Raw genomic sequence first — 25,962 nt, forward strand, 5'->3', positions numbered from 1 at the left:
GAGCCCTCCTGATTTCTGCAGCAGTGGAAAACCTTAAGTCCCTGCAGGAAGCTGGGCAGGGAGTTGGGCGGGGGGAGTGGTCCTGCGTAGGCAGTGCTGTCCCTGGGCTGCAGATGACAGGTTGGCCCAGGGCCCCCTCCCCAACCCCCAGCATCATGGGGCAGCCAGATCAGGCCTCTGACCTTCCAGGTTGACCCCTAAGGACAGCTGAAGCTGAGGCTGGCCCTGACCCCCGCAACGGGGGATTCTTTGGCCTTTTCTGGGCTCGGATAGCTCTGGAGTGATCTAGCTGGCAGCCGCCCTGCAGCCCCTCCACTAAAGGCAGCCTCTTGCCATAGTGGCTGGGTGCCGACCAGCCGGTCCGCAGCCCCTTACCCCGCGACCCCGGGCTGCGGGGAGGAGGGGCCTCCAGCTGAGAAGTGGGGAGGAGAGCGGAAGGAAGCCCGGGCCTCTCCAGGATAGCCCTGGCGGGTCGGGACGGGACGCGGCCCGCGGTCCCGGGGCTCTGGGCTGGCAGCCAGGGCCGGCCCTGGCCACATGGGGGCGAGCGGGCCCTGCGGCCCCCGGGGAGGGGTCCGGCCGGCGTCTCGGGGGCGGGCGGCCGCGGGCGGCGAGGTCCCTCCCGGGAGGCGGGCGCGGGGGAGGCCGCAGGGGGAGGGGGCCGGAGCCGCGCCGCGCGCAGGGCGGGAGGCAGGGCCGAGGGCGGAGCGGAGCGCGGCGGGCGCGGCGAGCGCGCGGGCCGGGCGGCCGAGGACCCCAGGAGTGCCGCGTCCCCTGCCCCGAACCGGCCCCGCGCCTCCTCCCCGGCAAGCAGCGGTGGGTGCGCGGCGGGCTGACCTCTGCGGAGGCGGCGGGGGCTCAGCATCGGGCCGGGGCCGGGGGGGCGCCGGGGCCGGGGGGCGGCGCTCCGGCCCGGCCCGGCCCCGCCCGATGTCCATGAGCGCGAACACCATGATCTTCATGATTCTGGGGGCGTCGATCGTGATGGTGAGCGGAGGGGCTTCCCGCGCGCCCGCTCCCCACACCCGCTCCCGCCTCCCGCGCCCGCGCACCGCCTCCCCCTCCTGCGCCTTGTTTACAGGCCCGCGCGGCCTGCGCTCCCCCATCCCCGGCTGCCCTGCGTTTCCCCGTCCCCATTGCGCCGGCCCCTGCCTGGGGTCCCCGGCCCAGCTGCTCGCTTCTCGGCGCTGACCGGTCATGGGCTCTTCCAGGCCATCGCGTGCTTGATGGACATGAACGCGCTGCTGGACCGATTCCACAACTACATCCTCCCGCACCTGCGGGGCGAGGACCGCGTCTGCCACTGCAACTGTGGCCGGTGAGTCTGCGCCCAGAGGGGCACACGCGTGATCACACATGTCGGTGGAAGTGGCGAGCCCCACGCAGGCCGGGCTGCAGGGCCCAGCTGGGCTAGGCTGGTGGGCGCTGCCGAGGCTCTGCCAGGCTGGGTGGGGGAAGGACCCGTCAGGCTCCATCTGCACAGGGTGTTCCGGGAGGGGAGAGGACCCCCTCCCATATGGCCTTTAGAGAAAGGGCCTGCAGGGTGATGGGCAGAACTAGTCCAAGGCCTAGAGGCCAGGAGAGCAGCCGCCCAGCCTGGTGTCCTGGGAGGGCTCCTGCCCACAGAGGACACCCTCCTTCTCCCGGGGCCCCCAGCTCTTTCCCTGAACTTTCCTGGGAGCCAGCTAGGGGGAGGAGCAGAAGGTCAAGGTGGGCAAGGCCTCCCTTGAGGGGCATCTGCCCACCCCCTTTGGTTGTCCAGGAGGAACTGAGGCCGGGGATGGAGTCTGCTCAAGGTCAAGCAGAGGGAGGGGAGCACCCAGGCCCCTGTGCCCACTTTGTGACACCCCCCCCATTCTGTGCACATGTAGTGATGGAGTCTTCCTGGCCATGCATGTTTGTATGTCCGTGTATGAAATAAACATCTTCTCATGAGACGCGCATGTGTGTACCGTCTGTGCATATACATGTGCGCACACACAGCAGTCCCTCAGCCCTGCAGGAAGCCCACACGCTGGGGCCGTGAGAGTGGACAGAGGCTGAGCAGACGGACTCGCCCGAGGCTGTGTGGCCTGTAGGGAACTTGTGTTCTTGACCCTGCCCTGCACTTCTGCTCCAGGGATGTGTGCACACATACTGAGCTAGGGGTATGTGTGTGAGATCAGTTTCATGCCTCACTAAACATGCTACACGCCTGTGTGTGCAGACCGGGTATTGAAGCAGAACACGGGCGTCAGGGCAGGTGGAGACAGGTGTGTAAATGGCCCTCACGTGTGCTGTGCGCTGGCCAAGAATCATCTTGAGTGTCGGCTGGGTGGCCACACCCCCTGAGGTCCCTGTATTCCTGCCCCAAGCACACACTCCAAGGCCGAAGAATGGCAGGTCAGCTCCACGCTAACTGGGCCAATGTGGACTGGAGTGTGAGCAGGGTCCCAAGACCCTCCCGGACACCGGAGGTGTGCACGGCACTGGCCCAAGCTTCGGCTCCATCGACATTTATAAGGCCTATTTTCCATGTGAGGGCTGTGGTAGTGTGACCAGCACATATGTGCCAGAACATCACACCACGGGCCCATCTGGGCAGACAGGATGTGTTTTCAGTGTGTATTTGCTCAGGTTGTGTGTATGCATCATATGTAATGTCCAGAGTACACATGGATGGTGTAAAAGAAATCCCCATAGAGTGCAAGCTGCAGCGAGGCCCATGTGCAGTTTAGACACAAACAACACGAGAGTCACCCAACTGTAGCGCTGAGTGTTTCCACGTGTGTATGTGTTCATGTGTGTGTGCTTTGTATGCACTGCCGCATACAGAATATAAAATTCAGTGTACAAACTATTCTTGTACACTGACAACATGTATGTGTATGCGCAGTACATGTGTGTAACAATATACAGCACCGTGTTCGCCCTGTGGGCGTGGTGAATGTCTGCAGGGCACAGGCTTGCACATGAGACCTCTGTGTACAAACCATGTACATGCACTGCCACAATGGAGTCTACCTGTGTGTACACCCCATGTGCAGAGAAAGTGCACACACACTTGTGCCTTCCACATGCCAGTATGGAGAATTTTATGCAGAGGACACGTGTATAAATGCTGTGGAGCGTGCGTGCCAATAGGCTGTCTGTGGGCGCTCACCATGCATATGCCATGGGGCCCACAGAGGAGGGCTGTGTGCAAGCCCAGTGCATGTGCATCTCCATGTGACACGCACCATGCTCGGCCCCAGGCACGTGTGCCCTTGCACACGTGTGGAGCTCATGGGCCGAATTCATGGTATACACGCTGGGTCCTGTGCATGTGGCTGGCGTGTATACACAACATGCGTCCAACCTCAGGTAGACACATGCAACATGCGTGGCCCAGGCAGGACACATGTATGTACACATCACAGAAATACGTGTGCACATGGGTGACCTGAACCCCCACCTGCCCCCCAGGGTCTGCCTGACTTGGAGGAAGGAGGAGGGCAAGGGGCAGGGGATGAATGGCAGATGCCAGACCAACGATGGGGGCACAGGTCATGACCTTCGATCCCTTGGAGGTCCCAGGCCCCCAGGTAAAATTGGGGCTTGCCCTCGTCTTACTTGCAGGGGCATTTCTGGCTTCCTTGGCAACCCCATCTTCAAGTTTCCTGCCCTGTCCATGGGTGGGAAGTGGTGGTCCCGAGGATGACCTTCCCTATGGGGGCCCAGGAGGCAGGAACGCAGGAGGCGGGGCTCAGTGTTCTCAGCTGCCGGAAGGCCTGGCCTGGTCAGGGCGATGGGACTGCGAACAGGTGACTAAGGGCATCCTCTCCTGGGGGCTGGCCATGGCTACACACTGGGCAGTCAAGAATTCTCCATCTCTCACTGATGACCAATGAGAGCTATTGGTGAAATGTGATCACATGAGCTATGGCTGCCATGTGTCAGACAGTCCTTGCCAAATAAGCTGGGTCTGCTCATGGGGCTGTGGCGGCCAAGGTGCACCCCCCGACCCCCACCGCCACCAGGCCTGGTCACACTCCAGACTAGCTGAGGGGGATGGGCCCCAGGAATCCCCAGGGGTAGCAGAGGGGTGTGAAAAGGGGCTGCCATCCTCACTGGGAGGAAGGAGCTGGGTGATTCCTGCTGGCTCAGGGGGTGTCTGTGAGGGAGGAGCTGTAGGGGTCTGTGGTCAGGGATGACCTGTGGGGTTTACCGTTTTTGAGAAGGTCCTCTGCAGGGGAGGGGGCATGGAGCATATCCAGTTGTGAGGTGGGGGCAGGGACTCTTAGCTGGAGACAGGCAGAGGTGTCAACGTGTAATTGAAGGGAGGATGGGGAGAAGCGGGCTTGGGGAGGGAGGAGCTATTTTTAGGTGCAAGTTTGAGGTGTCTGTAGATCCCACGTGGAGATGCCACGTAGGCAGCTGGAGCTTGGAGCAGACGTTGTGGGGAAGGTGGGGACTTGGTGGGGGTGGAGGGTTGAAGAAGCCAGTTGAGAGGCTCAGTAGGAAGAGAACCAGGCAGGAGGACCCCAGGGTGGCAGTGACCCTTCAGGGCCAGAGGAGGGGCCACAGCTGGTGAGGGTGACTAGGGGTTCAGGGTGCAACGGGCACCCAAGACCAACAGCTCCTTTTCTCCAGCTCTCTTTCGAGAGTGGAGGACCTGGAATTCAGAGTCTGGTGTCCTGGGTACTGGTCTCCTGGGCAGGGCCACCTCGCCTAGGATCCCTAGGATTGCTAGGCCCAGAGGGCTTCCTGGAGGAAGAGAGGATCTGGGCAGGCTGGAGAGAGCTTTGTGGGGAAAGTTCGTTGTGGCCGTCAGAGGCAGGAGAGGGCCTGGAGGGGTCAGTGGCCTCAGATTGGACTGTCAAGGGAGGGGAGGCTGAGGGGAACGGCCGAGCCTTGGTGGGTGCTGGGATGCCAGGGGCCGTGGTCGTCTAGGAGGTCGTTTACGGCTCCCATGCCAGGATCAGGGACCTGTGTGGGGCAGGTCCAGGGGTGCCCTTGGGCCTCCAGCACAGACAGTGGGGGCAGGGGAGGTTCCTGCGAGGGATGGGGAGCCGAAGGGGACCAGACGCCCAAGGCAGGCTCATCACTTGTGGCTTTCCTTGGAGGACAGGGCAGGCTGACTGCAGGGTTGGGAGGGAGAGGCCAGGGGGGCAGTGACCAGGAGCCAGGCCCACAGGTGGGCTGTGACTCTCACTGGGCTGGGATACCCTGCCTGGGCTCTCACCCTGAAACGCCTTTACCTGTGCTGTGTGCCTGTGACCTTGTAGGGGTTGCCTCTGAGCCTGGGGCTGGGGGGAGAAGGGAGGAGGGTATGCGTACGGGCAACTGAACTTCACGCTAACCTCCGACCTCGCACACTCCCACCCACTGGGCAGGGCAGCCTCCCGCCTGGGACCCATCAGTGACCTGGGTCCCAGGCGATTACGGTGGCCCCTTCCGACCTCAGCTCCCCACAAGGGCTGCTTCAAAGATCCCAGCAGGTGAACGGGTGCGGCTTACTGCGGGGTCCCCGCCCGCCCCGCGGGACAGGTGCCAGCCCGCCCTGCCGCCCCCAGGCACCACGTCCACTACGTGATCCCGTACGACGGGGACCAGTCTGTGGTGGACGCCTCCGAGAATTACTTCGTGACAGACAACGTCACCAAGCAGGAGATCGATCTAATGTTGGGGCTGCTACTCGGCTTCTGCATCAGCTGGTTCCTGGTGTGGATGGACGGCGTCCTGCACTGCGCCGTGCGCGCCTGGAGGGCCGGCCGGCGCTACGGTGAGTGCGGGCGCGGGCACGTTGGCAGAGCTCGGTCCGTGCCGGGGCTACGCCCCACCCGAGCCCCGCCCACAGTCCCCTTCCCGAGCCCAAGCCCCGCCCACCCGAGCCCCACTCACCACGCCCGCCCCCTGACCGCGCCCCGCGTCCCGCAGACGGTTCGTGGACCTGGCTGCCCAAGTTGTGCAGCCTGCGGGAGCTGGGCCGGCGGCCACACAGGCCGTTCGAGGAGGCGGCCGGGAACATGGTGCACGTGAAGCAGAAACTCTACCACAACGGCCACCCGAGCCCGCGGCACCTCTGAGCCGCGCGCAGGACTCGCGGGGCCGCCGGCCACCGCGCCCACGCTCACGGGACTGGACGGCCAGCCTGGGCCAGGGCGCCCAAGGCCGTCGGGCGCGTCCGGCGGAAGGTGCTGTCTCCTCTTCTTTTTATAAAGGGGGTCGGGGTGGGGCGGGGGCGGCGGTACCTGGGACGGAGGCGGGGCCGCGTGCCCAGCCTGGGACCACGTCTGCCGCTTGAAGCTGGAGGCCTCCTGTGCGCCTGCGTCTGTCTCTCCGTCCATGTGTCTGGTTCCCGGAGCTGGAGCCATCTCTGCTGGAGGGGAACGCGGCCGGGAGCCAGGCGCGGCAGGGAAGGGGTGGGACCCCGGTGCGCCCACGTCTGCACACGGGAGCACGTGCATGAGGCGTGTGCGTTCGCAGGGCCCGCAGTAGGGGCGTGGGGCAGGGGCCCGGGGTAGGCCCCGGCCCAGCAATAAGGCCCCCGAACCCTGCTGTGGCAAGTGCGGCCACCCTGCCCAGGGCATCCCCGGTCGGGCGCCTCACTGTGACTCCCACCCCTGCTGGTCAGTAAATTCTCCAGAAAGCTCCAGCCTCTGCCTCTTCTTTCACCTCTGACCCCGGGACCCCCACGGCAGGAATGAGACAGACACTTGGTGATATTTGCCAGTTTTTTTTTTTTTTTTTTAATTAGATTCTGGATTAAAAAGACACCAACTCCAGTCAGGGAGAGCTGTGGCTTCTGTGGGCTAGCCAGTACCCCTGTGCTGGACATCCTTGGCCATGAGATCTTGGTGGGCTAGTTCCCGAACCCTAGGTTCCACAGACCTGAGGGGCACACCCCTCTGGAAGAGAGTGGTGGGCACCCTCATTGGGCCGCACAGGGACCAGCTCTGCTCATGGCAGAACAGCTCACGCCTGTTGTTCTGGTCCTGGGTGGGACTCGGCAAAGTCAGGTCCCCTCCCTTGGCCAGGCCGCCACTGCTGTTCACAGCTGAAGCAGCCAGCACCTGCTGGGATGCAGTGCTGCTAGCCTGGCTGCTGCCCCTGGGCATGGGGAATGGTGCCTTCTCCCCATCTGGGCTTGGCCAGGGGACATATCTCCCAGGGTGTCCTGGGGGTGGCCCCAGCAAGCACCAGCCTGGATGTGGGGGGCAGAGGAACCAACCCTGCCTCAAAGATGCCCAGGTCTTAAGCAGCAGCTGGTCCCTAGCAGAGGCCTTTGACACTGCCTCGCCCCTGACCGAGGAAGATGAAAACTGCCAGGAGATTGGGCACCTCGGTGTTTCTTCTTGCTGAAGCCACCTGGCCAGTGTGCCTGGGAGTCTAGGCCAGCTCACTCAGCTTGTGTGCGCAGGGTTGGCGGCTGGCTCCCCTCTGCCTTCAGCCACTGCATCTTCTGCCTGTGTTGCTGGATGGCATCCTGAACCCGGGCGTCCATCATGGCCTCAGTGAGGACCCCGTCCTCAGAGGCATATGCCATGGCCTGGCGAAGAAAAGGGTACTGACTCAGGGCACCAGAGGGGCTGCCCGCACAGGGAAGGGGCCAGGCCTGTGGCTCCCAGGTGACTGGTCAGGGCCCACCAGTCACCAGGAACCACTCAGCCTGTAGGCCAGCCCCATCCTTGCTGCTGCTGCTTATCCCCCACCTTGGAGACACCCCCCCACCCCACAGAACCCAAAGCCCTCTTGCGGGCAGGGCAGGCAGGAGCAAAGGCCAGGGTGCTCCCTTGGGCCTGTGCTCAGACTCAGGAGGGGCCTGGCCTCTCAGCAGGACACATATGCAGACAGAAATGCCAAAGGCACACGCCTTGACTCCCTATGCACTTGAGTGTGCCACATACACGTGCTCACAGGCAGATCTGCAGCCCAGTGTGGCCGCCACCCCTCAATTCCGTGGTTCTGCCTGCTCCACTAAGTTTCTCAATGACTTTCTACAAATAGAAACCCAGAGGACTACTTTCAGGAGGGAGCCCCACCCCTCAACTGCAGGCCTTGCTCTATGGATAACCAAGCTCCCCTCAGGCCCAGGCCATGGTCATCAGAACCACCACAGGCCTGACACTAAAGGGAAGCAAAGCCCTCCAGGGGTCAAATGGGGCACAGTCCACTAGGACCTGCCCCTCACAGGCCCCCAACTGTCCTCACACAGTGCTTCCCAGAACTGTGGGGCTGCTGTGGGCAGCACTGCATTCCCCATACCCCAGCCTTGGCACGTGGCTTGGGGAACCAGAGTTCTGCTAGTCAGGTCCCAGTGTGGTCCACAGCACTGCAGCTGCCAAAGCAGGTCCTCTGGCCAGGCCACATGCCACCCAGATGACCCAGCATCCCTTCTGTTCCCAGTCACCCATCAAGTGGCTCTGACATGTGCCTATCCTGAGGATAGCACTCAAGTGTCCACCAAGCAGGGGGCTCAAGCCAGGCTGGCTGTTTCTCTCCAGCTCCCTGAGGAGGTTCAGCCACGTTAGGGCATTGGGAGCAAGCTCCCACTGTCTGAGATGACCAGTCACTGTGCTTACCCAGGTGGCCCCAGCCTTGGGACACGGCTGTCCTCAGCACCCAAGCCAGGTCAAGGACAGAGGGGCTGCCCCTGCAGCCTCCTGCGAGGTACACATGAGAATGGCAGAGGAGGCAGGCTGGGTGGCGGCAGCCAGAGGGGATCCAATGGTGGGAAGGGGCGGGTAGAGGTATGCAGTGACGTCACCATGGAGAAGCCAGGCAGCCACCATGTAACCAGGGGATCCAGGCCAACATCCCTGTGATGTTGTGTGGATGTCTGATGCCCCAATGTGCCATGACCAGATGGGTACCTCGCCTTTAGGGTCTCCTCCACAGTCCCACAATCCCAGTCAGAGACACGAGACTGACCAAAGGAGGGACGCTCTATAGCATTCCTCGAACCGTGAGGATCATGCTCAGAACAGCGCCCCCTGAGGAGCCTGAGACAGCAGGATGGAATATCATGGGCATCTGGGCGGGTTCTGGGTGAGATCAAATCTAAAGTGGAATTGAGGGATGTGGTGAGACATTCAGAGTGTAGTGGGGGCTGTGCTGGCCTTGTGACCTTCCTGTGAACTTGGACTTATTCAAAAATTTAGAAGTTCATTACAAAAAAAACACACAAAACCTTAAAGGAGAACTAACACCAATGTTGCTCAAACTCTTCCAAAACCAGACAAAACACCACATGTAAACCATAGATCCAGATCCTCTGTGAATACTGATGTAAAACCCTCAACAAAATACTAACAAACCAAACTCAGTAGCACACTGACATGGCTATACATCACAACCAAATGGGATTTATTCCTGGAGTGCAAGGATGGCTCACCTAGGGAAAACTGACCTAGGCAAATAATTAACAAAATGGACAAAAACCACATGAGCGTTTCAGTTAATGAGAAAAAATGTTGGCAAAATCCAATACCCTTTCTTGACAAAAACAATAAACTAGGGGGAATTCCCTGGTGGTCCAGTGGTGAGGACTCTACACTTCCACTGCCAAGGGTCCTGGTATATGTGCTCAGGGGAGAAAAAGATCCTGCAAGCCATAAGGCATGACAAACCAATAATAGACCAGGAATATAAGAAAATGTCTTCATTCTAATAGAGGCCATATAAGAAAAACTCACAGCAAAAGTCATCTCAATGGTAAAAGACTGAAAGCTTTTCCACTAAAACTAGGATCAAGGCAAGGATGCCCACTTTCAGCACTTCAGGTCAACACAGCACTAGAAATTGTAGACAGATCAATTAGACAAGAAAAAGAAATAAAAGACATCAGATCGGAAAGGAAGAAGTAAAATTGTCTGTAGATGATGTGATCTTATTACATACAGTAAACCCTAAAGATCCCCCCAAAATTGTTAAAAGTAATAAACTCAACAAAGTTGCTGGATACAGAAGTAACACACAAAACCACTTGGGTCTCTATAGTAACACTAAACAACTGGAAAAGAAAGCAAGAAAACAGGGGCTTCCCTGGTAGTCCATTGGTTAAGAATCTGTTTCGCAATACAAGGGACAGTGGTTTGATTCCTCATCCAGGAAGTATTTAGCTGGAATTCCAATACTACCCAAAGCAATCCACAGATTCAATGCAATCCCTATCAAAATTTCAATGATGATTTTTTGCATAAATTAAAAAAAAAATCCACCCTAAAATTCATATGCAATTTCAAAGGCCCCCAAGTAGCCAAAACAGTCATGAACCTCAGAATTCTCACATTTCCTCATTTTAAAACCTAAAGGACAGTGGTACTGGCACTAAGACAGACATAGCCCAACAGAACAGAACAGAGCGCCCAGACACAAACCCTCACGTGTACTGTCAGTGACCTCCAAGAAGGGGGCCGAGACCACGCGCTGGGGAAATGACTGCCTTTCCAACAAGTGGTGCTGGGAAAACTCCAAACTTTAAAACTGGTAGAAATAAACTTAGGGGAGAAGCTTTCAGACACTGGATTTAGCAATGACGTGTCTGTGACACTAAAAGCAGGCGACAAAAGAAAAAAAATAGGAAAATTCAGCTTCATAAAAATTAAAATCTTTTGTGCTTCAAAGGACACTGGTGGCTCTAGTGATAAAGAACCTGCCTGCCAATGCAGGAGACCCAAGAAACACACATTTGATCCCTGAGTCGGCAAGATCCCTTACAGGAGGGCATGGCAATCCACTTCAGTATTCATGCTTGCAAAATCCCATGGATGAGGAGCCTGGCGGGCTACAGTCCACAGGGTCGCAGAGTCAGATACTACTAAAGCGACCTAGCAGCAGAAGCAAGACACTACCAAGAGAGTAAAAAAAGGCAACCCACAGAAGAGGGGGAAAATATTTGCAAACCATGTGTCTGATAAATGGTTAATATCTAAAATATATAGAAACAACACAAGTGTCCACTTGCAGCCAGAGAGGTGCATGAGGTATGTCCATTGCACTCCAGGGTGTCAGGCTGCCTGACGAGGACAATGACACCTGTTACAACACGGATGAACCTCAAGGGCACTGTGCTCAGTGAGGAAGCCAGTTTTAAGAAGACAATGCTGGTATGATTCCTCACAGGTCCCTGGAAGAGTCAAGACTCTCAGAGACAGCAAGTAGGGGAGTGGGGGCTGGGGGTGGGCGGCAGGCATGGCAGCAAGTGTTTAATGGAGACAGAGCTTCAGTTTGGGAAGAGAAAGTCCTGGAGATGATGGTGGGGACAGTGTACAACAACACGAATGTGCTCAATGCCACTGAGCTGTGCACTTAAAAATGGTCAAGATGAATTTTATGTTAAAAAGTTCAGGTTCCCATGATGGATGACGAACTGTAGGATGGTGAGAAGCATAGACCTGACCGTCACACCATGGCACAGGGCGGCAGCTGCAACAGAGCCCACGATACCAGCAAGCGGGAAGTAGGTGCCGGGTGCCTGGGCTGCCCGGCCGGAGAGAGTGGTAGGGTGGTCAGAAGTCGCCACAGCCCAGCCCCAAGCACCTGGGGCCACAAGGGGAGCAAACTTGAAAGAGTGATGCCAACATGTCCTGTCCAAGGCGATGGAATCCCCATGGCATTCTGGGGGTTGCGGGAAGTGGTGTTGGAAGTGGTGATGAGTACCAGGCACACCCTGTGCACACCTGACCAGGGACTGGATACACAGGGAGAGCTCCCTGCAGGCTCCAGCCTCCCGCGCTTGCCCCGGGTCTCCTGACCCTCAGCTCCCCACCCGAGAGTACATGCAGGCCTGTCTCATGGCCTCCTCAAAGAACTGGGAAGAGAAGCAGGGAGAGGAGGTGCACCAGGACCCCTGCTGCTGGGACCACCTGTTTGTCCTTCCCCAGGTCACACTGAAGTGCTAACCCCAGCATGGCTGCCCTTGGAAACAGGCGGGTCAGGTCAGGTAGGGTCACAGAATGGCACCCTACTCCTGCAGGGCTGTGCGTGAGCAAGTGGCAAGGATGCTGCTGGGTGGCAGCCAGGAAGCGGGCCCTCATAGCAACAGGAACCCCCTCACTGGCACCCTGAGGCAGGACATCCAGCCTCCAGAACCATGAGGTGACACTTGTTCAAGCCCTGGCTGTGCGTTTTGTCCCGGCCGCCTGGGTTGTTGGCCACTTTGCTGGTCACAGAAATAGCCAACCTTGTGAGGCCTGCTTCCTGACTGAGGCCAGCATGGGGAAGAGCCCCTGACTCCCGCAGTGGGGTTTGAGATCTGGGGCTGTTTGTTACAGCACAACCTAGTTCATCCTGACTAACACACTCGTGTATCTGGACGAGGATGTTCAAATTCAACAGATGTCCCCTAATTTCATAAAAGATGCGTTCATGCTCAGCTGACAGTGGCCAGGCTGTCATGTGGCCACAGACACAACTCACTCAGCACACTCCACCCAGCAAGGACAATGGAGAAACGTGCTAAATGGCTGCTCCCCTCCCCATACGCGGGGAGCTGCCACCGGGATGCCTCAGAGGAAAGCCTGGTGTCAGGACTGACCAGGGCCACTCTGACCTGTGTGCCCAGAGCCACCATCCCGCTGCCCCCAGGCCCTCGTGACACCACAAACCTGTCCTGAAAGCCAGGACACCTACCGCCTTCATTACCCTGCAGATCATCCTAAAGGCTGTGGGCTTCTGCAAGGAGCCCAGAAGGAAATCCCGTCAGGTCAGTTTTGTCCTGTGCCCACAGACAACTCCTGGGAAGCGCCATGCCCTCCCAGGCTGTGGCCCCAGACTCTGCACCATCTGCCATCACCTGTACCGACTGTCCTGGGCCCTGGCTGGAGACAAAGCCCAGTGGTTCCTGGGAAGTGAACATGTTGGCCACAGGACATGCCACTGATCTAGAGGGCCCCTTTTGATGTGGACCAGAACGACAACAGGGAGGCCAGAAAATGCGAAGCTGCAGAGGGCCCTGGCTCATTCCCCACCTTGCAGGGGCCCCAGGACTGTGATGGCAGGGAAGTAGGCAGTCATGTCACATCTGTCCAGAAACCCTTCAGAAACACCCCAGTGGGCGCTCAGGAACCAGCCCAACCGCCTTCCAACCACTCTGAGGGTCCCTGGCTCAGCTGGGCTCTGCCCTGCAGGGTACGTCTCAGCTCACCTGCCACGCCACAGCGAGCTGAGAGATCTCCCGGCCTGACATGCCCTCCGTCAGCTGCGCAATCTCCGAGCACTTCTTTCCATAGTCAAACTGGGCCAGCTTCAAGCGCCTGTGAGGAGTTCCTGAGTGATGCCTGGGCGCCCACAAGACCCACAAACGACCAGAGGCTAGTGAGGGCCTGGCTTCTACTAATGGAGGCCAGGGTGGAGCCTGCGCTGGGAAACCCCAGGGAAGAGTGTCCAAGCCCCTTGCTGTAATGAGGCACACCCTGACCAATGTCCACAGGTGTGATCCTTCCACCTCCTCCCCTGCTGGGCATGTCCCTTCCCTGGGGAGCCCAAGACGGAGCCCCAGTGGGGGCCGTGTAAGGATGAGGGGCACAAGCTGTGCTCAGGGGCAGCTGAGGGGCTGTTCAGGACATGCAGGAACAGGCAGGGGGAGATCCCAGTCTGCTCCCAGCCCCACCGCTGGCCAGGGGGCTGGGGGCCATGTGCCCTCCCCCTGAACCCCCGCTGCACACAGCAGCTAACACTCCTGACCCCTTTGCATGCAGATCTCGCCCCATCGGGCTTGACTGAAAGCCCGAGAGAGACCACTCAAACTCTTGTGAAAAGCCTCAGCTCCTCAGGTTGCGTACAGTGCCCGGGCTGCTGCTGGGTCAGGATGTGCCTTCAGGAGCTTAAGGGGACTGGGATCAGCTGGGGCAAGAGGGGAAAGAGGCCCAGGAAAGAGAACTCAGGGGACAGGTGGCAAAGGACTGGCAAAGTCTGCCTGAGCACAGAAGATGGCTCAGCTGTGCCAGGCGGATCCAGGTCAGTGGGGCTGAGATCCGGTCCCCAGGGAGGGATACAAATAGAGCAGGCTTATCTGGAGCGCTCCTGAAAGCACAGCAGTCGGGGCCGGGGGGGTCCTGGATGAGCAAGGAGGGTTACCCCAGCCAGTGGGCCCCAGTGTGTGCAGTGAGGGGCCCAGAGCAAGGCTCAAAGAGTCCAGAAGTGGGCTGTCATGGCCCCTCACTACCAGGACCCAAGTGTGGACTGGATCTGAGGGGTTTGAAGGCAGGATGGAGGCAGGAGATCAATGGGTGGACAGGATAGGAGGGCAGAACCTCCAATGATGGGTGGTCAGGACCCCGTGGTGAAACCCCAGGGGCAGGGTTAGGATTAGTGCCCATGTGGGCACTGGGGGGAGGGACCAACATGACAGGCAAGGGGCGCCGTGGTGGCAGGACACTTACTGCTTTCCTTCTGTAGCCGGTTTAAGAACATACTTGTCAAAATACATTCTCACCAGGCGCTCCCGCTCCTCCCGCTGCGGCAGCTCAAAGCTGACCATCTCATCGATGCGGTCGTTGATGGCCCAGTCGAATTGCTCGGGCTGGTTGCTGGCCAGGACCAGCATGAACCTGCAGCCGACACACGGCAAGAGACGGGGGCTGCCGTCCAGCAGGGTCTACTGTGCAGCTTCTCAGCCCACAAAACCAGGGAGACTGGCATCACCCTCTACCACCTGCCCTCCCTGTCTTGCCCCAATTTCCCGCTTCTCTTGACTGATGGCCCAGCCTGGGGGGAGGACCGTGAAGCCTCCACGTGCAGGAAGGGCAGGGACCCGGGGACCCAGGATGGAGACAGACCCCTGCCCCTCCCCAATCAAGTGCAGGGTCCCAAGGCCTGGCACTCAGCTCAGCAGAGGCAACAACCCAGGAGGAAGTCAACAGGCCTCCCAGCAGCTAGGCTGGGCTCTCCATGGGCAACAGGTGCAGCAGGCAGAGGGCTGGAAGGGTCCTGCCCACGCAGAGTACAAGACTAGGAACCCAGAAGGGCCAGCCCGACCCAGGGTCACCTGACGGTGTGGTGGCCCAACAATGCCTCTCAGGGGCAGAGAGAGGTGCCAAGGGCAGTGGCCTGTGGACGAACATGCCACTGGGCTTGGCTTCAACCTACAGCATGTCTCAGGGGCACCCACAAATGTCCCCCAGTGCCCAAATGGCCATCCCACTGCACGGAGGGAAGACACAGGAGGCTGTCTGGTCATGTGGGCAGGCCACCCCACAGCAGCCCCGTGAGCTGAGGCAAGGCTGCTGGCCACCCCTTCTCACTTGCTGCTGTGCTGGCCCGTGCGGTGCAGGAAGGCGTTCAGGGTGGCCCTGAGGTCCTCACTGATCTTCTCCTGCACAGAGAAGGGTCAGGCTGTAAGCAGCCATGCAAACAGTCAGGCCCCCCTCATCCAGGACAGAAACATGGAAGGACCTTCACAGATCTAAGCTCAAAGACTGAATGAAGCTTAGCTTTGAAAAGATGCTAAACTTCCACTTTTCAAACGAAATGTATGAACAAAGTGTGGTTGTGGAGCAGGCTCCCAACAACCTTCCCATAAGTGTAGATGTGGCCCAGGCCACCACCTGCCCACTCCCCAGCAGCCAACCCAGTTCAGGACAAATGGGGCCTCTAGACACTTACAGTCGCTCGCTTCCTGAGAAAGGCGTCCGCTTCGTCCACGAAGAGCAGGAGGCTGTGAGGGCAGGGCCACGTGAGGGCAGGCAGGGCACAGCCCAGCGGAAACCCCACACTTTGCACTGTCCCCAGTGGCCTCTGGGACCCAGAGCCTGGCTACCGATCAGGACGTGTCCAGTGCCAGCATTGGGGCAAGTAACTAGAGATGGGCTGGTGAGCCCTCATCTTAAACACTGATAAGTCACCGACACTGAGAGGCCCTTGGACCTCAGGGACAGGCTGTGGGGAAAGTACCGACCCCTTTCCCAGCAGGAGCCCCGGCTCACCCTCGCCGGCTGGTGCTGGCCCAGTCGAAGACCTTGTGCATGGCCGTCACGCCGTCCCGCCCCATGGGGGCCACATCCCCGCCCGTCATGATGGCGTAGTCCATACCGGAGTGCAGCGCCAGTTTCTGGGCGTTTGGGGAAGGGGCTTTAAGGGCTGCTCCACCTACCCTCCACCCCACTTCTCCTGGCCACCAGGGCCGGATCACGTGTGTGTGGAGACACCTGGCCTGCAGAGCTGGACAGGGGCACGTGTCCCAGGCAGGTGAGTCCCCACCACCCCCAGTCCCACCTGTGCCCTCACCTTGGCAAACAGCGTTTTGCCCGTACCGGGTGGCCCGTACATCAGAACATTTCGGTACAGACTTTTGTTCTTCTTGGTGTTCCTTGTGGCGATGGCAATGTCCCGCACGCGAGCCTCCAGGCTGGGCTGCCAGGGGACATAGCGGTTTGGGGGGCGCTCTGCTGTCCAGTCCGTCCCTCCTTAGGGCCTGGGCTGGCACGAGAGGCCACTCTCCCCAGCTGGGCTGAGCCAGCAAACCAACTCCTGGGAGGTTGGGCAGCCCCACTTACGCTGAGGACAACACCCTCCAACGCGTCCTGAGGTTTACTGAGGAGGCGCCTGCTGACCTGCAGGGTAGGGGGAGGGTAGGGAGGGTCAGCGAAGCTCATGGCACAGTCACACCAGAACGCATGTGAGCAGCTTTCCTGGACAAGGCCGGCGGGGGAGACCGTCCGCAAAGCTGACCTCCAGCGCTGACCTCACAGCACAGCCCACAAGACGCAGGGGAAGCCTGGCTCCCCTCAAGGGAAGGAGTCGACCCTAGGCTGCCTCCAATGCCTTCTCTTCCAGGAGGACGGCTCACCACAGCCCCAGGAGTTCATAAACAAGCAGGGGGGCAGTCCACTCAAGAGGATGGCCACCCCGACAGACCCCCAGAGAGACCGAGTGGACCAGGGTGAGAGTCCCCCCAGTGCTGACATCACAGGGCCCAAGGGGCAGCATCAAGGAGGCAATGCAAGTCAGCACACAGAAGGAGGGTGGCATCTGGACAGAAGAGGAGGAAGGGGCTGTTGGGTGTGTGCCCCCAAGACCTGTGGTTACCTGTATGGGGTGCCTCAGCGCCTCCAGCACCGTGATGCGAGATGTCTCCCGCACCAGGGACGGCTTCCCCAGCCGGGCCTCAATGTACCGCCCTGCTACGGACGTGGCGTTCTTGGCGGAATAGATCCCAACAGCCAGCAGCGTCAGCCCGGCCACCTGGAGCGGACAGAGGAGGCAGGTGGTGTCCATCCCATCCCCTGGCTCCCTGGAGTCTTGCCAGGCCCACCAGCACCGGTGCACCAAAGGGCTGGCACCGGGGAGATGAAACGGGCATTTGGCATCCCCCATGCCCTCCCCCCAGCCCCACCAAGGTTGACGCTGAGTCGTTTGAAGTGCCCCAAACCCAAAGGCCAAGTCACTTGTGCCTTTCTGGTAGGGGGAGGGGTGAGCACTCAGCATAGGCGCCAACCCCCAGTGGCTTGCAGAGTCCCTGACATGTGAAAGTACCCCAGGGAAGAAGGCAAAGGCGCTTACCGTGGCTGTCACTTTGTCCCAGTCTGTCACAAAGGCACGGAACCCTTCACCAAACAGGGTGCCTGCTGTCCTGCAGGGGAGCAGTGGCATGACCCAGAAGGCATCAGGCCATGTGCCACGTGGCTGGAGGCCCCTAGGTCAGCCCCGAGGGGCACTGCAGAAGGACCAGTCAGGGGAGGAGTAGGGCACCCACGTAGGAAAGGGGCCAGCAGAAGCCTGCCATGCGGGGCCTCACCTGATGGACTCTAGGATGGTCTGGCGGTGCTCAGCGGCCTTCAGGCGGATCTGCTCTCGGATGATATCAGCGTTCTCGCGCTCGGCCTTGGCCCGGGCGCGCGCCTCGGCCTCCACCCGCAGCATCTCATTCTTGTGCCGCAGCTCCATCTCCCGCTCCACGGTGGCTGCCCGGGGAGGGGGCAGGGGTGGTGCTCAGCCCATGGCCCCCACCCAGGGCTGCTACAGAGGACAAGCGAGCCAGGGTGCCCTCTACCCCCAGGGTCTCAGCGTGCCCACCCCTGATGCTGCCTGGGGAGTGAAAGGCCTAAAGCAAGGGCGTGACCCGTGGCCAAGAGCTCCCAGGTCAGGGCCCTACCTCGCCGCAGGGCCTCCTGTTTCTGCACAGATTCCTCTTGCTTCCGTAAGTTTTCCTCATTGAGAAGTTGCTGAGAAGGAGCCACAAAGGGAAGGGAAGGGCTTCGAGATTAGGAAACAGGCAACATCACACCAACAGGTTAGCTGCTCTGGCCTTGGAGACACCCCCACCACTCCTAGGGCTCCAAGCTCCTGGGGACGGTTACCCTGGGGCCTGCAGGCTGCACAGCCTAAGGCAGGAAGGAACCCTGGCCCCCGCTCAGCTCAGCCTCGGGGTGGCCCTGACCTACGGCTGTCCTCATGAAATAGGCCTTTTGCCGAACTGTTGAATTTAGAAGCTAAAATGCCAACAGGCTCGATGTTTGAATGCCCCCTACAAACTCACTCGTCAGTCAAGTCCCACTTGGGAGACCCTCAGGGCAGCTCGGTTGGAACCCTCCTTTTCCCGCCCCTCAACCCAGTGCTTGCTGACAAGAGGATCCCAGACTCTGGCCCCCATGCCCCCTTGGGGAAGATGAGTGGGCAGGCAGTGCTCACCTGCTGCTTTAGCTGGTCCTCGTAGCGCTGCCGGGCCAGCTTGTCCTGGTACTGGGCCCTCTAGGGAGGGAGAGGGCGATGTGAACATACCCCAGCCTCAGGAACTAAGGTCTAGGCCGGGCCCCCACAGGCGCTGTCCCTGATGAGCACCCCTCCCCGGCCCCGCTCTCTTACAGCCTGGTGCTGCCGCGTCTCCTCACTCAGGGTCTTCCTCCGCTCCTCAGCCTGCACTCGGATCTGATCACCCTTCAGCTGCTCCACTGCGGCCTCGTACTCCTGCAGGACACACCAGCTGCTGTGAGCCAGGGCCTAGTCAGACCTCCTGCCCCCCGTTCCCCCTCTGAGGGCCCTCCGAAGGGGCCAGACAGTGATGTGGCCTGTTCCACACCCCCATAGGCCTGTAGGTGCTCAGCTGCAACTGCACCAAGGCCCGGGAGGACCCAGACCCACAGGCAAAGAGAAGCCAGGAGAATGGACTGGGCCGGTGCCAAAGTAGCCAGAGAGTCTCCTGGGTGCCAGCCCCCCGACATGTGCTTGTGCTAGCTGCTCACTTCCTGATTCGCTTTACAACAACCCAGGTGGAGCATAGAGCAGGGCCTTTTCCACATTTGCTCACTATGTGCTCAGTGTGAGGGTGGGGCTCCCCTCTGAGAAACCAGACTCCTCACCCACACCTGCCTTCCAGAAGGTTCTGTGCAGACCTCAGGCCACACACCTGTGCTGATGCCCATTTCCCTCAACCCTGAGGAGGTGCCTGGGCACCCACCCTGCGCCCACCGCCTGCCTGTGTTCTCTCACCCTCCCCCAGCACCCACCCTCACCGATCACCCCGTCCTCTCCATCCCCCAACCCCTAGCACCCACCTTGCACCCACTGCCTGTGTCCTCTCCTTTCTGCCCGGGTCCTCTCCACAGCCCCCGAGCGCCCACCCTCACCCACCTTGAGCTTGGCTTGATGTTCCAGCTGAAGTGTCTGCTCCTGCATCTGAGCCAGACTCAGCGCCTCCTTGGCGTGTCCTGGGGGGAGGGGCGTGCAGGCATCAGGACACCAGGCAAGCGTTCACCCGGGCTAGGGGCGCTCAAGGACACCACAGCCTCAACCTGAAAGCACGCGTGGCCACGCTGGTTCCTGGTCAGATTTGCTCAGAGGCCCCCACTAAGAAGACCACTGCCCCATCTTGCCACTTTTGTCTATTCCACCCCCAACAGAAAACCCACATGTGGGGTCTGCCCCCAGGGGACTGTCACACCCCAGAGGGCTCCAGCAGAGAGGCTGTCCACTGCTCGTCCACTGACAGCAGGAGAGTCAAGCCTGTGGTTATACCGTCATTTATTTTTCAAGTGTGAATGTTTCTCTTGAGCCTTTGATACCTGTTACTATTCTACAACTGAGCACAGGCAGCTGAGGGCCTGAGTAAGAAAGAAGCAAAGGAGGATTAAACCAGAAAGAAGGCAACGCTTGCAGGCTGACGTTAGAAATGTCTTCACAGGCCATCTGTTAGAAACATGTGTGTAATTAACATCTTCCAGGTGTGTGCTCTTCATAAGGGGACACATGTGGAAATATGTGGCAATACAAGGATGTTCTAGAAAAGAACGGACCCCAGCACTCTCCTTTCTTTTTTTTTTTTTTATTTTTTTATTTTTTTTTTACTCTCCTTTCTAAAAAACCTTTGCATGGGGCCTAAGAGACCCCTGGTAACACAGTTCTGTCATCACTGTAAAGACCACGCTTTTCCACAAAAACCTTCTAACGCATAAAAGCACAGAGAGAAGCTGGGGACCCCGTGGGCCCACCTCTCTGATGCTACCACATTCCTAGGTTGCGGACCACATGTCCACCCTTCTGTCTGCCACATCTATCTTATTTTTTGAGGCCTTCAAGGTAGGCTGCAGATCCCAGGACCTGTCACCCCCAAGTTGCAGCCCACACGCCACTGATTAGAACATAACCCCTGGGGCTGCCGGCTCCCAGCATGGGGCTCAATTGTCAGCTGAGGCACTCGGTCTGGCTTCAGAGCTTAGGGAGGACCTGCAGCTGGCTTGTTTACTCAAGCTGTGACCTATGGCAGCCAGGCTTGGTCACAGCCTGCAAGCAAAGCGGGCGCTCCCTCCCCTGACTTGTGGAGTGAGATGGCTGAATTTGAATTTGGCAATAAGGAGTTCATGATCTGAAAGCAGGTAAACTGCTTAGTGCAGGGCCTGGCACCCAGGAGCCCTGCTAATCACAAGCTTTGGGCTCAGTGCTGAGAATGACGACTGTCACCTCACATCGTCCCGCACCAGGAGACGGGCCCAGCATCAACTGCACCCACCACAGGCAAGTTACTCTTCCCAAAATGCTATAAACACGTGGAGCACACAGCTTAAGGCCAAATGGGCTGCTCTGGCGTCCAAGGAGGACTGAGGAGCCCTGGGGAACCAACAGCATCAGGCTAGGCCCCCAAGGGACACAGACAGTGGCCAGGCTGTGAGGGGCAGCTGAGGGTATCTTCGGTTCGCATAGGAGAGCAATGAGTGAACAAGAGTGGGCCCAGGCCAACCAGGGCAGGCCTCTGGCTGGGAACTGGAAGCATCTCCAGAAGACCGGCCTGGGGAGGGGCTGAGGGGCCTGAGGCACCCTGGGGAGGAGGGTTTGGGGACAGAGGGGACAGGCAGCTCAGGGTGACACCTCTCCCACTGACCAGCAGAGAAGCCAGGAAGGAAGGCAAGAACAAAATGAAGTAGGGTTCACACCTGGGACAGCATCACGAGACATGGAGACGGATGAGGAGACAATGCCTCTAAGTGGTGGCAGGCGGAGGCTCTGCAGGAAATGCTGACTGTGGGAGGTGGGAGAGCAGAGGCCAAGGCCCTGCGGACCCAAGTGGAGCATGTTCTGGGGCAGCCAGTGCAGGAGACCTGGGAGCAGCTCACAGGCATGAGCAGACAGGAAGTCAGGGAGTTCCCTCGACTGCTACCCTGAGACACACCACAGGCTATTCACACTGGCCTGTACAACTGTGTGAGTGCGAGGGGCCAAGAGTCAGGCTTCAGATTCCCAAGGGAGGACAGGAAATGGGTGAAGCCCCCCCATCACATGTGTGCGCACACACATACCCCACCCCACACACACCCCTAAGAAATAAGGGCGAACTCCCCCCACACACACACCTAAGAAATGAGGGTGTACTCCCCCCAACCCCCCACCACACACAAACCTAAGAAATTAGACCTCATGTCAAAAGTCTATGATCACTGAGGTGTCTTGAAGCCTGGTCATTGTCTCTCAAGCCCCTCTGCAAGCCTGTCTTCTATTATCTTGCAAACTTAATCCATCTATTACACTCTACACCCACTCAGAGGTAGGGAGTGTTCCAGGTAGGTCTAAGGAAACAGGCTGCCCTGGGCCCAGGCCTAAATATCCACAACGTTCCTCCCAGGATCGGAGAACCAGGCAGGCAGGAGACCTTTGCGCGGGGTGTTCTTGTGGCCCCGGTGGAAGAGCAGAGACTAAGCCACAAAGTGCCAGGCCACCCCTGGATAGGAAGATTCTGCTCACCTCTGCTTACAAGGCTGCAGCATGGGGTGGTAAGAAAACAGCACCTCTGCTTAAAAGTTTGAAAGTCGCTGTATTCTTTCAACTAACATCTTCTCAGCATGTGCTATATTCCAGACTTTTGAGACATCGTCAAATCCGCAGAAGAAAAGAAGGTTGGGAGAAAATACGTGGGCTTAGTGAAGGTGCAGTCAAGGGCTGATGCCTTGAGGGTAGGAGCCAAGAAGGTCATCTGCTGCCCTGGGCCGGCCTTATTTGTTGCTTACAGACCTCACCTATTCGAATGCTAACGTTCTCCAACAATAAGTGAAAGCCTGATGCATTTTCTTTAAAGCCTAGGACACTCAAACCCATCTCCCTTCTCAAACGGAAAACTGCCAGCAACTAGCACAGACGGATCCCCAACCTGGCCTGCCTTGGCCGTCCCACGTGGAGGCGGAAAGAGGCCGTAACTGGAGACCAGGGTGCAGTTCCGCCACCTGCTGCCCGTACCCTCTGAGTCTACTCGGCACTGGTTTCCCCACGTGAAGAATGCGTGGCAGCTGGGAAGATGCCAGAAGGTCAGGGCATCCCGAACTTCCCCTGCACGCAGGGTGGCTCCGGCGGGCTTATCGCTTAAGGCTGGTTTCCTCCCCCGACCACCACTTGCTGCTCGATCGCTCAGACCACTTGCCCGCGAGCGCCCCGCCCGGTCGCCCTGCCCGCGCCCACCCGCCGCACTCACGCGAGTGCTCCAGCTCTCGCGCCGCCTTGGCCGCACGCTCCAGGCCCGTCGGGTCGAAGTTGCTCCATTTGTCCTTGGGCCCCGGCCGGTCCCCCGCGCCGCCGTCCCCGCTGCCTTCGCCTCCGGGCTGTACGGGCGGCAGGGGCAGAGGTGGCCCCGTGCCTTCGCCCTTGGAACCCTTGATGCCGAAGAGCCAGGACATGGTCCACAAGCGCCGCCGCCGCGGGAACTTGCAGCCGAATGGACTCGCGGGACTCACAGCGGGTTCCACGCGCCGGGAGCCGGCGGCAAAGACTGCGCAGGCGCAACAGCGGCCCTTCCTCCCTGGCAATGGAAGCGTGTGAGGGTCCCGTGCCCCATGCGACCCTCGGATTGGCTACGAGGGTCGTGACATCATGGTGTCTCAGCCGCGATTGTAGAGGCAGGCACAGAGGGCAGGCCGTCGGAGGGGCGGGGCGAGGTACCAGGTGACAGGCGCCGATCAGGGACAAAATTGAGGAGCTGGGCGCGTGCGCCCCCTTGAATACGTCAGCGTGGCAATGACGCTGGTCCAGGTGCTATGGGCCTCCAGAGTTCCGGCCCCGGGGGCAGCAGAGATGCTGGTGCTGGAGCGGAAGGCTTTTGGGTCCCGAACGAGGGAGCGGCCGCGGGAGCAAGAGTCCTCCACAGGCGCTCGGTCAGCGGGGGAGGAACCGGCCCGCGGCGAGCGATGGGTCGCAGGACCGGGGCAGAGAGCAGGTGCCGGCGCCGCTGGCTGAGCGGCTCCCTAGGATGGCAAAGAGCGGGTTGGGTGTGTCCAGCGCAAAGCGGGCCGGCTCATGGGCCGGGCGGCGCGGGAAGTACTGGGCCTGTTGCTTGTTGGGTCTCGGTGTTGAAATGATGGAAGGGCGGAAGCGCGGCCCTGGCCAATCTCCAGCAACCGTCAGTAGGATGAAGGGCTCTCCCAAACCTCCTCTTCAGCGTCTCAGCGCAGTGGCTCTCAACAGAGGGGACGTACATGCGAGGGTGTGTTCATGCTCAGTCCTGTCCGACTCTTTGCGATCCCATGGACTGTGTACCCTTCCAGGCTCCTCTGTCCATGGGATTTTCCAGGCAAGAATACTGGAGTGGGTTGCTGTTTCCTTCTCCAGAGGGAATCTTCCCGACCCAGGGATGGAACCCACTCCGATGCCTCCTGCATTAGCAGGCGGATTTTTTTTATCACTGAGCCACGTGGGAAGTCCCAAGTGAGGGGACTGAGCTATCCAACCCCAGAAGTAAGGGGCGGCAGAGTCCAGAAGCCCCACAGAGGGCGCCTTCGTGGGAGAAGAGCTCCTCGGGGCCCAAGGGTCCTGGCTCTGGTTACTGTCTGGTGAGACTTCTGGGGAACTCCAAAGGCCAGGTTCCTGCTCCTGCTTCAGGGACCAAGGTGCAGGCCAGACGGCCTGGGACAGATGGAGACAAGGATGGACACAGGGCAGCACCCAAAGTTAGCAAAGTTTGCTTCTTGGGCCAGTGTCCAAGTTGCCCCTGTGTTCTTTCCTTGATGGAATTTGTAGAGTTCCCAGAATCATATGGACTTTCCCCTCAATAAGCCTCAATAAAAACAGGGGGAAAAAATTCTAAGATAATTCTGCCAGGGTTTTGTTGTTTGTTGTTTCCCCAAGTGAGAAAAACCAAAGGAGTTTTCCTGCTAGATGTCGCTCATTGGTCATCATCAAGGTCTTTATGAACCGGCCAGAAAATATACATCCAGTAGCACTCCTGGCAGGCTTTGCTGGATAAAGAGGAAATGGGGAAGGGAATTGAAGTCCATGTCCACAGGAAACTGTTTAGTTCCATCCAAAGTCCAGCATTTGGCAAGCTTGTGTACTTTTATGGGCTTTCCAGGTGGTGCTAGTGGTAAAGAACCTGCCTACCAAAGCAGGAGACGTAAGAACCCAGGTTCCACCCCTGGGTCAGGAAGATCCCCTGAGGAGGGCACAGCAATCCACTCCAGTATCCTTGCCTGGAGAATCCCATGGACAGAGGAGCCTGGTGGGTTACAGTCCAAGGGTCACAGAGTTGGACATGACTTAGCACACACACGCACGTGGACTTTTATATGAAAGTGTTAGTCACTCAGTCATGTCCAACTCTGCGAGCCCATGAACTGTAGCCTGTCAGGCTCCTTTGCCCAAGGGATTCTCCAGGCAAGAATACTGGAGTGGGTAGCCATTCCGTTCTCCAGGGGCTCTTCCTGATCCAGAGATCAAAACCAGGTCTCCTGCACTGCAAGCAGATTCTTTATCATCTGAGCCAGCAAGGAAGCCTGGTAGTTTTATATGACAAGGAATAATTGAAAATAAAGCTCTGCATTTAAAAAGTCAGTTTTAAAAATTAAAAATTAAAAAAATGTAAAGTCAGCTTCACAAAAAAGTCAGTTTTCCTTAACTTGGCTTAATTAAAAAACAGAAAGCGTTGGTTGCTATCTTAAGATTTAGGTGGTTGCACGCCCTCTCTTGGAGCGAAGAAACTGCTTCCCTCCAGTTTCCCTCATCAGAGTAGTACTGCTGACACTTTCTGATTTCCAGTGGACCACGCAGAACATCAGTCCACTTGTGTTTGTCACTTAAAGTCTTAGGCTGGAAGTAGACACAACTTTGCTAAAGACACTAAGTTAATAGGGAAATTAGGATGACACCTTCCACCTGATGTGTTCATTTTTTTTTAAACTGGAGGATAATTGTTTTACAACGCTGTGTTGGTTTCCGCCATACCATGTGAATCAGCGGTAAGTATACATATGTCCCCTCCGTCTGCATTCATGTTTAGTTGACAAACTCAGGGCACTCAGCTGCCAAGCTGTGCTGTTTTGCTGGTGGGATTCCCCCAACACCCTGCTCCCTGTGGCTTCCCCCCTCCCAACCCCCGAGGGAGTCTTCCAGCTTTGAAGACCTGGAGAGACTGAAGAAATTAAAGGTGCAACTTGGCCTCCAGCCTGACCTTGAGTCAGAGAAGGGGGACACTGCTGTCCCCGAGAGCCCAGGCCAGCAGAAGCAGAGTGGGCCCCACACAGGCCCAGAGCAGAGGACTCTGCCCCCAAAGCCTGCATAGCAGGCGTGGCTTCCGAGTCTGTGCATCTGGTCAGA

General features: G+C 58.7%; 2 protein-coding genes across 7 annotated transcripts; one reads left to right on the plus strand and one right to left on the minus strand.

The window, feature by feature from the left end:
* The first annotated feature begins 41 nt into the window (after positions 1-41).
* On the plus strand, positions 42-6,616 carry TMEM240 (transmembrane protein 240). Of its 2 annotated transcripts, NM_001206963.1 has the most exon segments (4): positions 927-987; positions 1,212-1,318; positions 5,535-5,743; positions 5,899-6,616. In NM_001206963.1, coding segments are annotated over 4 exon segments (522 nt in total). In that variant the 5' UTR covers positions 927-930; the 3' UTR covers positions 6,048-6,616.
* Positions 6,617-6,681: 65 nt separating this feature from the next.
* On the minus strand, positions 6,682-23,289 carry ATAD3A (ATPase family, AAA domain containing 3A). Of its 5 annotated transcripts, none has more exons than XM_059875576.1 (16): positions 22,853-23,283; positions 19,531-19,607; positions 18,766-18,867; positions 18,592-18,651; positions 18,056-18,125; positions 17,699-17,864; positions 17,464-17,533; positions 16,990-17,145; positions 16,458-16,514; positions 16,189-16,314; positions 15,888-16,012; positions 15,568-15,619; positions 15,207-15,277; positions 14,346-14,513; positions 13,109-13,241; positions 6,682-7,510 (listed from the first exon to the last, which is right to left on the minus strand). In XM_059875576.1, the coding sequence occupies exons 1-16, from the start codon at positions 23,052-23,054 to the stop codon at positions 7,361-7,363; spliced, it is 1,785 nt and encodes a 594-aa protein (XP_059731559.1). In that variant the 5' UTR covers positions 23,055-23,283; the 3' UTR covers positions 6,682-7,360.
* Between the last annotated feature and the right edge of the window lie 2,673 nt (positions 23,290-25,962).

Source organism: Bos taurus, chromosome 16, assembly GCF_002263795.3.
Source record: "Bos taurus isolate L1 Dominette 01449 registration number 42190680 breed Hereford chromosome 16, ARS-UCD2.0, whole genome shotgun sequence".
Lineage (NCBI taxonomy): Eukaryota > Metazoa > Chordata > Mammalia > Artiodactyla > Bovidae > Bos > Bos taurus.